General features: G+C 40.3%; 1 protein-coding gene and 1 long non-coding RNA gene across 2 annotated transcripts; one reads left to right on the forward strand and one right to left on the reverse strand.

Annotated features, from left to right (window-relative positions):
• The first annotated feature begins 7,396 nt into the window (after window positions 1–7,396).
• LOC147920591 (uncharacterized) lies at window positions 7,397–10,239 on the forward strand. The gene is made up of 2 exons (XM_087500445.1): window positions 7,397–7,692; window positions 8,101–10,239. The coding sequence occupies exons 1-2, from the start codon at window positions 7,512–7,514 to the stop codon at window positions 8,679–8,681; spliced, it is 762 nt and encodes a 253-aa protein (XP_087356571.1). The 5' UTR covers window positions 7,397–7,511; the 3' UTR covers window positions 8,682–10,239.
• LOC147920592 (uncharacterized) lies at window positions 9,976–14,889 on the reverse strand. The gene is made up of 3 exons (XR_015590449.1): window positions 10,693–14,889; window positions 10,481–10,615; window positions 9,976–10,404 (listed from the first exon to the last, which is right to left on the reverse strand). It is a non-coding gene; the product is annotated as an uncharacterized LOC147920592 (long non-coding RNA).
• Window positions 14,890–15,576: the final 687 nt, after the last annotated feature.

Consider the following 15,576-nt stretch of genomic DNA (forward strand, 5'->3'; position numbering starts at 1 on the left):
TGATCCCTTTCCCAGCGGTACCATGTCAGAGCCTCACCATCAAAACACATCCTAACCGCTCTTAGTTTCTCCTCTTCAGAAAAACTCTCCATCTCGAAATATTGTTCCACCCGCTGCACCCATGTGATCACTATTTTACTCATATTAGCTATAGTTTTTATATGCATTTAGGAATAGTTTGATAAGATTTCAAGTATAAAAAATCTATTATCAAGTATGTCAGGTTTCAACAAGGTCTTACAGGTTTTATAGCAAAAAAGACCAAAAGGGAAGGAAAATATGTTTCAGGAATGATTCAGAGCTTTACAGTCCGGGCCGGTTTTAAAGATCTTCCAGAACTCAAAATATATCATTTTTGGTGTCTATGGAAATCTGGAAGAGTCATATTTCTCCTTGAAGTAGAATCAAGTCAATCCATTCATTCATCTGGAAGTTATGCCCAATATACCGAGACGTGTTATAAACAGACGTGAAGAGAAGCAACCAGCCGATGGGCTTTTATTTAAGGCCTGACCAGCGACCATCACCACGGCCCAGTCCAAGCCTCCTACACGGTCCAGAAGTCTCCTTTGCCGCCCTTTGTCCTGCACTTAAAACGAGAAGACGTTTCTACCCTTACAAAACCCTAACCCTAAACAAAATCCTATAAATACTCTTAAAGACCTAGGGTTTCAAGTGTGCATCTTCTACAGCCCTTGGAGCCGACCTAGCCACGACCAGAGAAGCACTTTCTCTCTCGCTCGCCATCTCTCTTGAAGCTTGAAGATCTGCCATCAATCTCTCTTTCTAGTTCTTTCATACTTACATTGCTTTTGGGATCAAGTTACTTTTGTGACAAATAGAGAAGTTTCCTTTGAACCCCTTTTTGTTATTGATTCGTTTTTGATGCTATTCTTTATAATATCAATGTCGTTTCTTTGCATCATGAGCGAGTAGTTTTATTTGTTGGGTTTTATGGGGTGATTCAAGGGGAATTCATGGTTCGCTTCAATTAGGTTATTAGATCTTATTTTCGGTTTTATTATAGAGTTCTTTTGGGACATCTTTATCTTAATGCTTATGCTTGGATTGATCACCAAGCACTGATCTAGAGAACGGGAGCGCTAACCGTGTTATCCTACTTCTCCGAACTAGTATTATACCGAAACCTTGCTCGTAACCTGCGTAAGTTGAGTTACGAAGTTTGGTGAATGTATCGAACTTGTTTAACTAGCTGGTTGACATGCGTCGTTACCTGCGAAAGTTGAGTAACGGAGTGTGAAGACTTTAGACTTTCATTCTATGAGAATAGCTTGTTAGTTCATTAGTGTTTCGTAGTTGAGAACCTAGACCGAAAATTAGTATTTACTTGTTAGATCTTACACTTAATATTGCTTAGAACCATGAAAACCCTGAGATGACTCCCATAACGCCCAACGCCTTAGTCTTATAGTTTTAAACCGTTTTTAAATATTTGCAATAGTTATTAGGAAAACCAAAACCCCAATCTCTTATTTCGTCTTAGCCATAGTTTCTTCTCTTTTAATTCAATTTGTGTTTGCTATTACTCTCTGTGGGATCGGTCATAAAATACTACATTGATTAACTGTGCACTTTCAGTCGTTGTGTAGTCTTTTTAGGTAAAAGATTTGGAGTGAAATTCTACACACATCAAAGCTTTTTGACGCCATTGCCGGGGAGTAACTAGCTGCCCATTGAATTTGATAAGAACTCTCGGCTAAGATACTTTGAATTTTTCTTTTGAATTTTTCAATTTTAGTTTTTAATTTACTTGTTTTTCGATAACCTATATTTCCCCATTTAGTTTATGTTTTTGAATTTTACAAGGGTCTAGGAACTAGAGTTACGTCTAGGACACCTTGCTTTTAATTTTTCTTTTTGATTTGTTTCAGGAGACCTTGAGGATGAACCTCGACGCTCTCCCAGGAGATTTTGAGAATCCCACTATTGCACAGCTTACATCACACTATCGAGCCATGGACGGAGACCTATCTGGTCCGCAAGCCCACTCTCTGCAAGGTCCTCGCCTTGGTCACTCTCGACCAGCCCATCAAGCTGACCACTCATACATGTCGATCCAAAATCTGCCATGCTTTACGATAAAACAAGAATTTGATCCACAAGAAGTCATATATGCCGATATCGATGAAGAGAAGCTCACAAAGTTGATGAAAAAACATAAATCGAACATCAACTTTCAAGTCTTTCAACCTGCTGAAGCTGAAGAAGATCATGGAACCTCATATGAGTATCCAACCGATCCTAACAAGTCCAAGGTGTGGACTAGAGAAAAACATTACCCAACCGATGAAGGAGATACTTATTTTGAAGGAGATACTTATTTTGAAGAAGGAGATGAGCCATTAAAGGGAGCACAGTTTCCACATCAACCACGTTGTCTCACTCTCCTGAACAACCGTTGGTACCCACGCATTATAAGCCTAAGAGATCTAGGCGATTTCAACCGAGCAGTTGGGAGACTACCCCAAGGTACCACTTTCGCAGAAGCTTGTTCTATTTATTATATTGACCGATTCTTTCTTGAGAGTTGTGAGTCAAGGAAGAAGATGAAAGAGCTATATGATCAAGCCTTGCACTAACCACGGCCGTTCAACACACTACACAAAGTGGAGAGCCCTGGCCGATTCCTCATCACTTTTTCTATCAATGGAGTTACATTCGAAGATGCACTATGTGATTCCGGTTCATGTATCAACATCATGTCAACCGATGCTGCTAAGAAGATTGGCTTGAGACACTTACAACCCTCAGACATACGCATAGGACTCGCCAACTCCTCATTCACAATTCCCAAAGGAATGGTCCGAGACATTCATGTGCGAGTTGGAATTTGCAATGTTCCAACCGACTTTCAAGTTATCAATGCTGAGAAGGGAAGATTTACACTACTTATCCTTGGAGGAGCATTCCTAGCCACAGCTGGAGCCGTCATGGACTGGCCTAACCGAAGAATGACTCTCACCAACATCAATGGAGACATTTTCTATGAGGCTAAACCATTCAACCCACCTACTCGGCGATGTAGAGAAGAAGATTATGCAAGAGAGCCACCTAATGCCTACATTGGAGAAAGATCCAAGAGAGCTTGTCTAAGGAAAACCCACTCTCCTCACCCTGCTTGAGAAAGCAACTAACGTCGAGCCAACGACGTTAAACAAGCGCGCTTCTTGGGAGGCAACCCATGTCTAGTAAGTTTTTATTTTTAGGATTTATTTTTTTTTACTTTTAATATTTTTGCATTTTAGTTTCAGGTTTTTATAAAATAAAAACACAAAAAAATAGGAAATAGAAAAGCCAAAAAGAAGGAAGAAGAAGGACTATGGATTGGCAATGCACACTATGACTAGTGGCAAGTACCACGTACTGACCGGCCATGTTCACCGTGACCGACGTACGCCGAAGGCAACGGATCATCACCATCCTTGAGTGATCGATGCCGAGAGTCCCCACCTGCCATACCAGCTGTAGCCGATGCCATATCCTGCGTATCACGTACCATACCCACCATTTTCTGCTGTCCGCAACCGTTCATCCGCGTACCGCGAGACTAATCCGAACCACCACCATCTTCACCACCTACCATCACCATTCTTTTACTTAGGTATGTTTTTGTTATTTTCATTCTTTTACTTAGGTATGTTTTTGTTATTTTTATTTTCTCATTATATTGATGGTTTTAGGTTTTTGTTTCAAGGAGGATGCATTTAGAGATATATCAAACACAATTCGAATGAACTTAGCCTAGTTCATGTTCGATGTAAAGCAACCAAAGGAAATACAAACGGTTAGTCACCACATTTTCATTCCACAGCCGAAATCTAGACATATTTTGGGCAACCATTAAAAGTCTTAGAGTCGACACAACATCATTCCGTCAAGATGACATTGTTCTTAAACCCTACACTTTTCCTTATGATTTTTAATCTTCAACTCTTTATTTTTTCCACCGAGGACGGTGTGATTTAAGTCTGGGGGGAAGGATGTTCCATCCTATACTAATGCTACTTTCTATTTTGTTGACATGAGACCTTATCCACTTTTTACATCAATAATCTTGACAATTTTATCGAGTCACATTTTTTTTTATTGAGTCAAAATTAGTAGGGGATTATGATCTTATTCTAACAGTTTATTTGATTTGGATTAACACTCTTATGACTCTTGATTATGCTTGACAACAGAACCAAAGTTTGGAAAGACTGTGAGCCGACTCAACAATCCCCCAAGTCCCTATTCGATGGTTATTCAGATGATCTAACGTTGTCTCTAACTTTTATAGGACCTAAACCGGACTTAATTTTCAAGCCCTGGGAATTGGTATACATTGGACTAGATCTCTACATTCAAGCCACACAAGACATTGCACTTCTTCAAAAATATGTTTCCCTCTCTCTTCCCTTCAATACTCTATAGAAAAAAAAAAAAAAAAAAAGAGAGAATAAAAGATGAGATGATTTTGATCAGTTTAGAGGGGTAGGTAAATTACCTCTGACCTCATTATTCTACTCTTGAGTCAAATGATCACACAAAGTTTGGAAGCGAGGGGTAGGTAAATTACCGATGACCCTAGTATTCGCCTACACCTTTGATTTAAAAAAAAAAGAAGAAGAAGAAGTGAGAAAAGGGAGAGGAAAGGAATCATATGAAGAAAGTCTTGGTTTAAAGAGAGTCTGCAAGCCATTGATCGATTTTCTCTTGGTAAGATTTCACTTTTTATTATTGCTTAATCTATGTAAAGAGATGACAATGGAGATTCTGGAAACTCTTAAAGAATTGTGGGATCAATGAGCGTTGATGACTCTCATGCTGAATTACAAATGTAAGTTCCTAATGTCAAGGCGAAGAAGAGTGCAAAGACGATATCCCCTAAGATAAGTGAATTCCCATTATTTTCAAAACCTCTTTTCCATGATTTATTCTGATTATTTGCTTGAGGACAAGCAAAGTCTAAGTCTGGGGGAGTTGATAACATCATTATTTTACTCATATTAGCTATAGTTTTTATATGCATTTAGGAAAAGTTTGATAAGATTTCAAGTATAAAAGGTCTATTATCAGGTATTTCAGGGTTTAACAAGGTTTTACAGGTTTTATAGCAAAAAGAACCAAAAGGGAAGGAAAATATGTTTCAGGAAAGATTCAGAGCTTTACAGTACGGGCCACTTTTGAAGATCTTCCAAAACTCAAAATATATCATGCTTGGTGTCTATGGAAAGCTGGAAGAGTCATCTTTCTCCTCGAAGTGGAATCAAGTCAATCTATTCATTCATCCGGAAGTTCAGCCCGATTTATCGAGATGTGTTATATACAAACGTGAAGAGAAGCAACCAGCCAATGGGATTTTATTCAAGGCCTGACCAGCGACCATCACCACGGCCCAGTCCAAGCCTCCTCCACGGTCCAGAAGTCTCTTTCTCCGCCCCTTGTCCTGCACTTAAGACGAGAAGACGTTTTTACCCTTACAAAACCCTAACCCTAAACAAAATCCTATAAATATTCTTAAAGACCTAGGATTTCAAGTGTGCATCTTCTACAGCCCTTGGAGCCGCCCTAGACACGACCAAAGAAGCACTTTCTCTCTCGCTCGCCGTCTCTCTTGAAGCTTGAAGATCTGCCATCAATCTCTCTTTCTACTCTTTCTAGTTCTTTCATACTTACATTGCTTTTGGGATCAAGTTACTTTTGTGACAAATAGAGAAGTTTCCTTTGAACCCCTTTTTGTTATTGATTCGTTTTTGATGCTATTCTTTATAATATCAATGTCGTTTCTTTGCATCATGAGCGAGTAGTTTTATTTGTTGGGTTTTATGGGGTGATCCAAGGGGAATTCATGGTTCGCTTCAATTAGGTTATTAGATTTTATTTTTCGGTTTTATTATAGAGTTATTTTGGGACATCTTTATTTTAATGCTTATGCTTGGATTGATCACCAAGCACTGATCTAGAGAACGGGAGCGCTAACCGCGTTATCCTACTTCTCCGAACTAGTATTATACCGAAACCTTGCTCGTAACCTTCGTAAGTTGAGTTAAGAAGTTTGGTGAATGTAACGGTTTAACTAGCTGGTTGACATGCGTCGTTGCCTGCGAAAGTTGAGTAACAGAGTGTGAAGACTTTAGACTTTCATTCTATGAGAATAGCTTGTTAGTTCATTAGTGTTTCGTAGTTGAGAACCTAGACCGAAAATTAGTTTACTTGTTAGATCTTACACTTAATATTGCTTAGAACCATGAAAACCCTGAGATGACTCCCATAACGCCCAACGCCTTAGTCTTATAGTTTTAAACCGTTTTTATTTATTTGCAATAGTTATTAGGAAAACCAAAACCCCGATCTCTTATTTCGTCTTAGCCATAGTTTCTTCTCTTTTAATTCAATTTGTGTTTGCGATTACTCTCTGTGGGATCGATCCTAAAATACTACATTGATTAACTGTGCACTTTCAGTCGTTGTGTAGTCTTTTCAGGTAAAAGATTTGGAGTGAAATTCTACACACATCACCATGCCTCTGCGTTTTCGCCATCGAACACAGGAATCTCAATCTTCCGCGTCAAAGGTTCACTCTTGTCCGAAGCCTCTTCTCGGACTTGGGTCGGAGCCGTCACTGGAACCATGCTCGAGCTGAATAGACCATTGAACAACGTCAGTGGTGTCCGCATCGGCTGGTTGTGTTCCTTCCTCCCCTACCCATGCGTGACGTTCCTCGCCAAACAAACGCTTCTGGATGAGCGCCAAAGCGTCCAACATTCCCATCTATTTCTCCATGACATCCAGCTTCTCCATCTGTTTCTGCAACTCCTTGACGTCTGACTCAAGCTCGGATATTTTCTCGTTGGAGAAGTTCGACTGCTTTCTCTAGCTCCTCCATTTTCTTTGGTGACATATCTTTCAAGGTTTTCCCAAGATGAACTGCTCTGATACCAAAATGATAAATTTGAGTTAACAATCTTAAGAACATGACAATACTGAATGATACTTCTTTATTAACGAAACGGTTTTACAAAATGAGAGGACTTACGGATCCTCTCCCTCCCCCAAATTACTTCACCCAAAACCCAGATGATTATTCGTACTACCCCCCTCGTTACTTTATACTACTCCCTTGTCTTATCCTAACAAAGTAGCCGTTTTGGCCAAATGGAATAATACAGTGCCAGCTAATACTAGCGGCTAATTCCTCACTCCAATTAGGTGACCTGTAATCTCGATCCTTCCTTTCTTCAGTCAAACCAAAACACCTCCTCACTTCTGGATCCTTCCTCGCTTGTTGGACCCTTCTTGGGCCTTGCTCCTGGTGTGGTAATGATAGAGTATAGGTGGATATTGGGCTTCCTGCGTATCATTCTTCTTCTAAGCTCTATCACATGAAATTTTGGATTCTCGTTTTCATGAACGACGATTAAATTTGGTGTTTTTAATTGGATTTTAATTGAGTTACAGTTTCTCTGTAACAAAGCTATCAGAGCTGTGTCATCCTCGAATTCGTTTCGATGGCGGTGAAACAATATCAGACGGTGGTTCGTGAAGCTATAATGGAGACTCGATCGGAATCGTTTGGATCGGTGGTTAGCAATATAGAAGAATCGATTGGAGCTCACAATGTCGGACAATTCTCACGGCTTGTAACTACAAATCTGATCAAGAATCATTACGCTAGCAGTGGGGGATATGGTACGTCATCAAACAATTATTTTGATGCTACACGTTTGGAGAAATTAGAGTCCCTCATATTTAATGGTGATAGAATCAAGGATTGGCTGTTCCAGATGGAACAATTCTTATTAATTGATAATACTCCGGATGAACTCAAAGTTAGTCTTGCTTCAATGCATTTAGATGCTCTGACTGCTACTTGTCACTAATCTATTTCACAATCAGTTTTATGGAAGCATGTTGGGTGTAATTGGGGGCTTTACAAAACGTTGTTGCAAGGATACTGTTATAAGCTAGTGGATGTTATTGCAGAGCTGAAACAGTTGCAGGAAACATAAGGAATTGAGGAGTATCATGAAAAATTTGAGTTGATTAGCAACAAAGTGACGTTATCTGAAGATTACTTGGTTGATATTTTCTTAGCAGGGCTGAGCACTGATACTCAACTGAATGTCAGAATGTTTCAACCCAAGTCTATTCAACAATGCTTATTGGTGGGAAGATTGTATGAGAAAGCTCAAGCTTATCGGGAAAGAGTGATTATCAGAAAAGATGATGATGATTATCATAAAAGTGTTCAACCTTTATATGTTTCAAGTGAAGTTGCAGAGCCTTATTCGAGTAACATTCACGTGTCTAATTCCTTACATACGGATAAGGAATTCTCTGAAAGGAAACAAGCTCATCCCAAGAGGAACAAGTTACACAATAGTTCTGGTGCTAAATGGAGTGGTAGTAGCATTCAATATAAAGAGATTTTATCATCTAAACCAGAGCCTATTCATAAAACAGTTCTTATTCCTACTATAGAGAAGCATATGGATATTATAGTTCAGCCTCACAAAAAAGCTTGTGGTGAATCAGAAGAAGTTCGGGTGGAGAAGGTAGCATCGGAAGAAACCGGAGTTGGAGCTCATATTTCTGTTAATGCAATCTCTGGAGTCTATGATTGTAGAACAATGAGGGTGAAGGTATCTTATGGGGAACAAGTATTGTATACTCATTGACTCAGGTTCTACACACAATTTCATGGATTCCAAGATAGCTGAAAAGTTGAAATGTGTTCTAAAACCGGCAAGTATGGCTCAGGTTTCAGTAGATGATGGGAGATTGTTGAAGTTTGATGCTAGCATGGATATGTTTCAATGGGAATTTAGAGGTACACAATTTCAGACTGATCTTATGGTAATTCCCTTAGGTGGGTGTGATATGGTGTTAGGTAAGCAGTGGTTGGAGACATTGGGGCCAATAACTTGTGATTTTGAGAAGTTGGTGATGCAGTTACCAATAGGACATAAGAAAGTTCTTCTTCAGGGTATTAGGCAAGGTTCTGTTAGAGATATGAAGGCTCTAAAGCTTCATAAGCTGAGGGAAGATCAAGTCTAACATGATTTTCTACATCATTACTCTAAGAAGAGACAAAGATACTTGAAGTTTATGGGGAAGCCTGAAGTTGATAAAGGAACTATGAACATCCAAATTGACATTTCTTCACATAAGGATAAGATATTCGTTGATGATGAACAATTGATTCAGCGATAGGGAACCTTGTTGAAGCAACAAGGATTGTTTTGTGAGCAAGCAAATCCTCGGCACCTTGTTACCACAAAAGTGTTTCATGAGGCAGCCTTATATGAAGATAAAGGCGCATCAGATTTGAAGCAGCAATCGATTCAGCAAAAACCTTTTGTTGGTGAGAAGACGTTTTTGCAGCAACAAGAATCAGTTTGTGTAACAGCCTTGTTGCCGCGTCAAAAACTGGTTGATGAGACTGATTTTGTAGTAGAAGGGGTGGATTGGTATGAGCAATCACCTAGTGTGAAGAAAGCAGAACCAGCTTGTGTGCAAATCAACAATGCAATCTCATTCTCTCAGTTTATCTTTGGTGTGATGGTGTCCCACATGTGGCATAAATGGAAGTCTAAACCTCTACAATCAGTTTTGGAGGGTCATGAAGCATTGTTAACACAATAGCTCATGCTAAGTGATGAGAGGTTCCAAATAAAGCACAAATGGCGTTTTAATCTCTTGTTATTGTTCTTAGAGATGTTGACTGGTCATTTTTATGAGTGAGGGGTTGACTAATCTGAGAAGCCGACTACTCTCTACAGCCTCCAAATGGATTATACAAGGGCATCTTCTCTGCAAATCAGTTTGTTCTTTCTCTACAAACCTTGAGGTCAAGGTTTTTCAAAGGGGGGATATTTGATACAAGAAAAGAGATGAGAAAAGGAGCATGTGTGGCACGTGAGAAAGTAACAAGTTGCTGGACACGTGGGTAAAGTTTATTGGCTGAAAAAGTTTGTTTGAGGGAGAAATCAGGAGCTTAAGCTTATAAGGGGGAAGCGAAGAACATTTGCAGAATTAACCAAAAAATATTGATTTGTGTAATCTTCTTCTTCTCAAATTCTCTCTGTAAACTTCTAGGGATGTTGTTTCATTGTCGTTAGAGCTGATTCTTCTTCTAAGCTCTATCACATGAAATTTTTGATTCTCGTTTTCATGAACGACGATTCAATTTGGTGTTTGTAATTGGATTTTAATTGAGTTACAGTTTCTCTGTAACACTGCCTAGCTAGGAATAACAAACCGAAGCTCCAAGACCTCCTCGAGATACGGTTTTGAAGCTACCCTACCTAATTTTCTTCTTTCTTTATATGGTCCGTGTACCAGATTTGTTCATCCTGGTTTTTCGTTGTCGCTAAGGCACCTTGTACCCTAAACTATGATCTATCGTATAAAATCAGAAATTTTATTAAAAAAATATATATATTAAATGAACCACCATATCCATAGGTAAACCTACCTGTATGTACCGTCCAATTGTCTCTGTTCTGCTTTAAGGAGAAACGATGTAGCAAGCCATCTACGAAACTCACGCATGTCATTCCCGCATGAAGACACATTAAAACCCATCTGTTCAACATGTTCACGAATTTGCCTGCAACAATCCTTTTGTGTGATTATCATAAGGCATAACAATCAACTTTAATTATCTACAAAGAAGACATAACCAACCTATATATGTTCACGAATGGACAGTAGTCACTCGACGTTCACGCTCCCCACAGATTTTAAACACTACATCAAACAGTGAGAAAGATAAAGGTCCTGCTTTGGAATCCCGGAGTGATGGTATTGCGGGAGCAGGTCAAGTGCCCAAAGAAGGGACTACACAGAAGATAAGGAAGTCAAAAACTGTGATGAAGTGTGGAGTGGTAGGGGGAAGTAAGGAACTGACCACAAATTCCCAGAATCCTACTGTCCCCATTGGTACCACTGCTGACAAAAGAACTAGGAATGATCCTCCCAAACCGTTGAAGAGAGGGAGAAATACAGTAAGCTCTACAAGAGGACGACAGACTTCCAAAGGTCGTCCCCATCATCTAGCTTCATTTTTTGTCCAACATCGATGATGAAGATTTTTTGTTATAATATAAGAGGGCTAAACTCGTCCTCAAGACAACATCAACTTAGGAGTTGGGTTTCGTCTCAAAGACCTCTTATAGGAGGCATTTTGGAAACAAGGGTCCAGGAAGAAAACGCGGATCCTATTTTGTCTACAAGCTTTCCAGGATGGCGGTATATACACAATTACTCTTCTTCTGCTCCCAATGGTAGAATCTGGGTCGTATGGGACCCTATTTTGAAGGTTTTCATATACAAGAAGACGGATCAGGTGATTACTTGCGGAGTATTTGATACCTCAACAAACCAATCCTACTCAATCTCATTTGTTTATGCGAGAAACTGTATGATAGCAAGGCGTGAGCTATGGTCCGAATTGGAGGAGATCCAACGATCTAGTAGCCAAAGGAACCGCCCATGGCTGATAATGGGTGATTTTAACCAAATCCTAAGAGCACAGGATCACTACTTCCTTCATCCTTACCCCTTGCCTTGACTGGTATGGCGGAATTTCAACATTGTATTGACAACTGTGAGCTGATCGAGATGGCTGGAAGTGGAGCAAGCCACACATGATATAACAACCAGAAGGCCAACCCTATAACCATGAAGCTTGATATGTGCCTCACAAATGAAGAATGGTTGACTACTTATCCTCAATCCAACACTATGTTCGATGCACCCTGCGGATCTGATCATTCTCTTGTATTAGTATCGACTACAATTGAACAGGAGAGACAGAAAGTACCATTTAAATTCGACAACCTGTTCACCACTCATCCGGACTACCCTGCTATTCTCCAAAACGCCTGGAATGGCCATACTCACAATGGTTCAGCTATGTCTCGGTTGTGTCAAAAGATCAAGGCAGTTAAGATGGGGTGCAAGGCTCTCAATAGGACTTGCTTCAGCAACATACAGGCTCGTACTGCAGAAGCTCAAGAAGAGCTAAGGAGGATCCAAAACCAAATTCTGTCTACTCCAACCCAGCCACTGTTTCAAGAGGAGAAACAGGCAAAGAGGTAATGGCTATTCTTATCCACTGCAGAGGAATCCTTTTTAAAGCAGAAGTCGAGGATCAAATGGTACACCAAAGGTGACTCCAATACCAGGTTCTTTCACAACTCGGTCAAAGCTCACCAAGTCAGGAACAAGATCGTTTACCTACTCAATGATCAAGGGGAACGGATATCAGGAAACTCGCAACTCAAAGGCCTAATCATTGACTATTATCAGAAGCTTCTGGGTACCAGGAACTCCTCCGTGCAAACTTTGACGATTGAGGAAATAAGGAATTTGACTCACTTCCGGTGTAGTACGGAGCTAGCAACCTCACTCCAAGTGATACCTACACCAGAGGAGATCACATCTTCCATGTTCTCTCTTCCAAGAAACAAGGCGCATGGGCCTGATGGTTTCACTGCAGATTTCTTCATTCATGGATGGGGAACTGTTGGACCATTAGTGATAGAAGCAGTCAAGGATTTCTTTACTGCTGGGAAACTCATGAAACAAGTCAATGCAATGATAATTTCGCTCATCCCGAAGACATTAGTCTCTGAGAAGCTAGGAGACTTCAGGCCTGTATCCTACTGCAACACCATTTACAAGGTAATTTCGAGGATCCTGGCTAGGAGATTAAAATTGTTTACAGACTTGGCGGTTCAGAGGAATCAAGTGGCTTTCATTAAAGGAAGATTGCTTTGTGAAACTGTTCTGTTGGCATCAGAGTTGGTCAATGATTTTCACAAGCCGGGTCGAATTACTAGGGGCTGCCTCCAAATTGACATATCCAAGGCTTTGATAATGTGGATTGGGAATTCCTCACCAACATTTTAAAAGCTATTGAGCTCCCCATTACTTTCATCAAATGGTTGGTCACATGTTTCACCACTCCATCCTTCTCAGTAGCACTCAATGGTGAACTAATAGGATACTTCCAAGGTGAAAAAGGACTGAGGCAGGGAGACTCCATTTATGCTCCTCTGTTTGTCTTAGTAATGGATATCTTATCAAAGCAGTTGGACCTAGCTGTATCCCAGGAAAAGATCAAACCGCATCCTCTCTGGACTCTGCCTCTCATCACTCATTTAAGCTTTGCAGATGACCTCATGGTATTTTTTGATGGGTCTGAATCATCTCTGGTAGGAATTCTAGAAACTTTGGATAAGTTCAAGCTCACTTCGGGCCTAGGCATCAATCTGGCAAAGTCGTGCCTTTTTCTAGACGGGAACAACGTGAATGTTATAAGTGACTTGGCTACTCGTCTCAACCTAACCCATTGATCACTTCCTGTAAGATACTTCGGGGTTCCACTTATTACACAGAAGCTCTCCGCCTCTGACTATCAACCATTAGTGGACAAGGTGAAGTCAAGAATTTTTGGCTGGACTCATCACCATCTCTCGTTCGCTGGCAGGCTTCAACTACTCCAATTAGTGATTAACAGCACAATCAACTTTTGGGCTTCGATCTTTTTTCTACCTTCAAAGTGCCTTGAAGAGCTTGAGCGAATCTGTTCTGCTTTTTTGTGGAAGGGAGTTGTAGATAGTGCAAGGGGAGCTAAGGTTTCTTGGGATGTTGTTTGTACACCCAAATCGGAAGATGGACTTGGTCTAAGGAGCCTAGCGGACTGGAATAGGATATTCGGGTTGAAGCTGATTTGGCTCCTCTACTCTCAAGCTGGGTCGCTTTGGGTGTCTTGGGTAAAAACCCATCTTATAAGGGGAAGATGCTTTTGTAATGCTGATTTCAGGACATCTGGTAGCTGGATTTGGAGAAGACTGGTGAATCTCAGGAAGTTGGCAAGGCCATTTATCCATTCTCACATTGTCTCAGGTTCGAATACTCTTTTTCTGGCATGATAACTGGACAAGGTTAGGTCCTCTGATTGACATTATTGGGAACATTGGACCTCGAGTCTCGGGCAATGGGATTCTCTCGAATGTCGCAGATGCTTCAAGAAATGGAGAGTGGATCATTCCTCGAGGAAGGAATCATCAGGTCCAACTTCTTCGAACTTGTCTTCAAGGCAAGCCGACACCTTCCTCTTCTCTAGGGTAGGACTTATTCAGCTGGAAAAGCTCACCAGATCAATCAAATGGGTCATTCTCCTCCATGAGAACATGGAAGCATCTGTACTCTGCTGGACCCCGGGTTTCGTGGCATTCACAGGTTTGGTTCAAGGAGAGAATCCCAAAAATGTCTTTCATGGTTTGGCTTACCATTTTGAACAGACTCACAACAAGAGACAGAATGAGAAGCTGGAATATCCAGGTTCCAGATTCCTGTCTACTCTGCCTCAATGGAACTGAATCAAGAGATCATCTCTTCTTCCAATGTTCGTACTCCAAGATCTTATGGTTTGACTTCTTCGCTCACCTATTGCCCCAATTGCCAACATCATTCAGTGGTTTTCTGCTTTGGATTAAACGGCCCACCACAAATATGAAGCTCAATGTGATATGCAAGCTACTAATTCATGCTTTATTATACTTCGTTTGGACTGAGAGGAATGCGAGAATTCATACAACAGACTTTCGTCCTACAGATCGATTGAGGAAAGAGATCCAGCTTCTACTCAGGAGGAAGCTAATTGCTCTAGACAACATGGCTAACTCTATCGTTTCACCTCAGGACACTTACCTCTACCTATGGTTTGAAAACTTCCAGAGGCACTAGTCGACTTTTAATCCTTAAGCTCCTTGTGATGTTCCAATTAGTGCTGAACTCAAAATCATTGTGATGTAATATTTCTCCATCTTAATATACCGATCTCTTTTTTAAAAAAAAAAAAAAAAAAAAAAACACCTATATATGTCCCGAGCATGCTTCAAGGAACGGCTATTCACAGAGTTCTCATTACACCATTTTTTCATAATTTTATTAATATTGTTTCCACTGCCGGCTACTTTTTTCTTTTCCAAGAACTCATCTGACTCCCGATAAACACTTGATAAGTTAAGTGATCCCCTTCAACGCTAGCAAAGTGGTTTATTGCGGTTCTTGCCTATGAAACAAAAAATAAAAATGGCTGCTTTAGTCAACTGTTGATATAAAGGAAGAATATATATATATATAATATATATATATATATATATTCTGGTCCTTTGGTATGCTCACCTCTTCTCTTTTCTCACGCGGCTCATAAAATATGGACTCCACAGTGAGCACGACATCAGTAATCAGCCCTTCCTCTAGACAGTTGAATTGATTGGCCAAAACTAGAGATTTGGAATAAATAGGTTCCAGTGGGAGCCGTGACAGTTGGTAGCCAGCGGGATTCTCTAGTTTACCATCATCCGTCAAGGCACCAAGCGCGTGCAACTCTGCCAGTGCTTTTACAATCGCACCAGTGTTTGTTTAACATCAGATGACAATATAGATCAACAAAGTGTTTATGAAAACCCATTAGAGAATAAATGCTTCAGCTATGAGAGTCAAACTTCCCTAAAAGTCTTAAGTTATAGCAACCAACAAACCAAATCATTGATA

Source organism: Camelina sativa, chromosome 19 (genome assembly GCF_030686135.1).
Source record: "Camelina sativa cultivar CO46 ecotype springtype chromosome 19, ASM3068613v1".
Lineage (NCBI taxonomy): Eukaryota > Viridiplantae > Streptophyta > Magnoliopsida > Brassicales > Brassicaceae > Camelina > Camelina sativa.

Coding starts and splice junctions, on each gene's coding strand:
- LOC147920591 (XM_087500445.1), top strand. CDS start 7,512: ATGGCGGTGAAACAATATCAGACGGTGGTTCGTGAAGCTATAATGGAG. Junction 7,693..8,100: donor CGCTAGCAGTGGGGGATATG/GTACGTCATCAA, acceptor TTTTCTTAGCAG/GGCTGAGCACTGATACTCAA.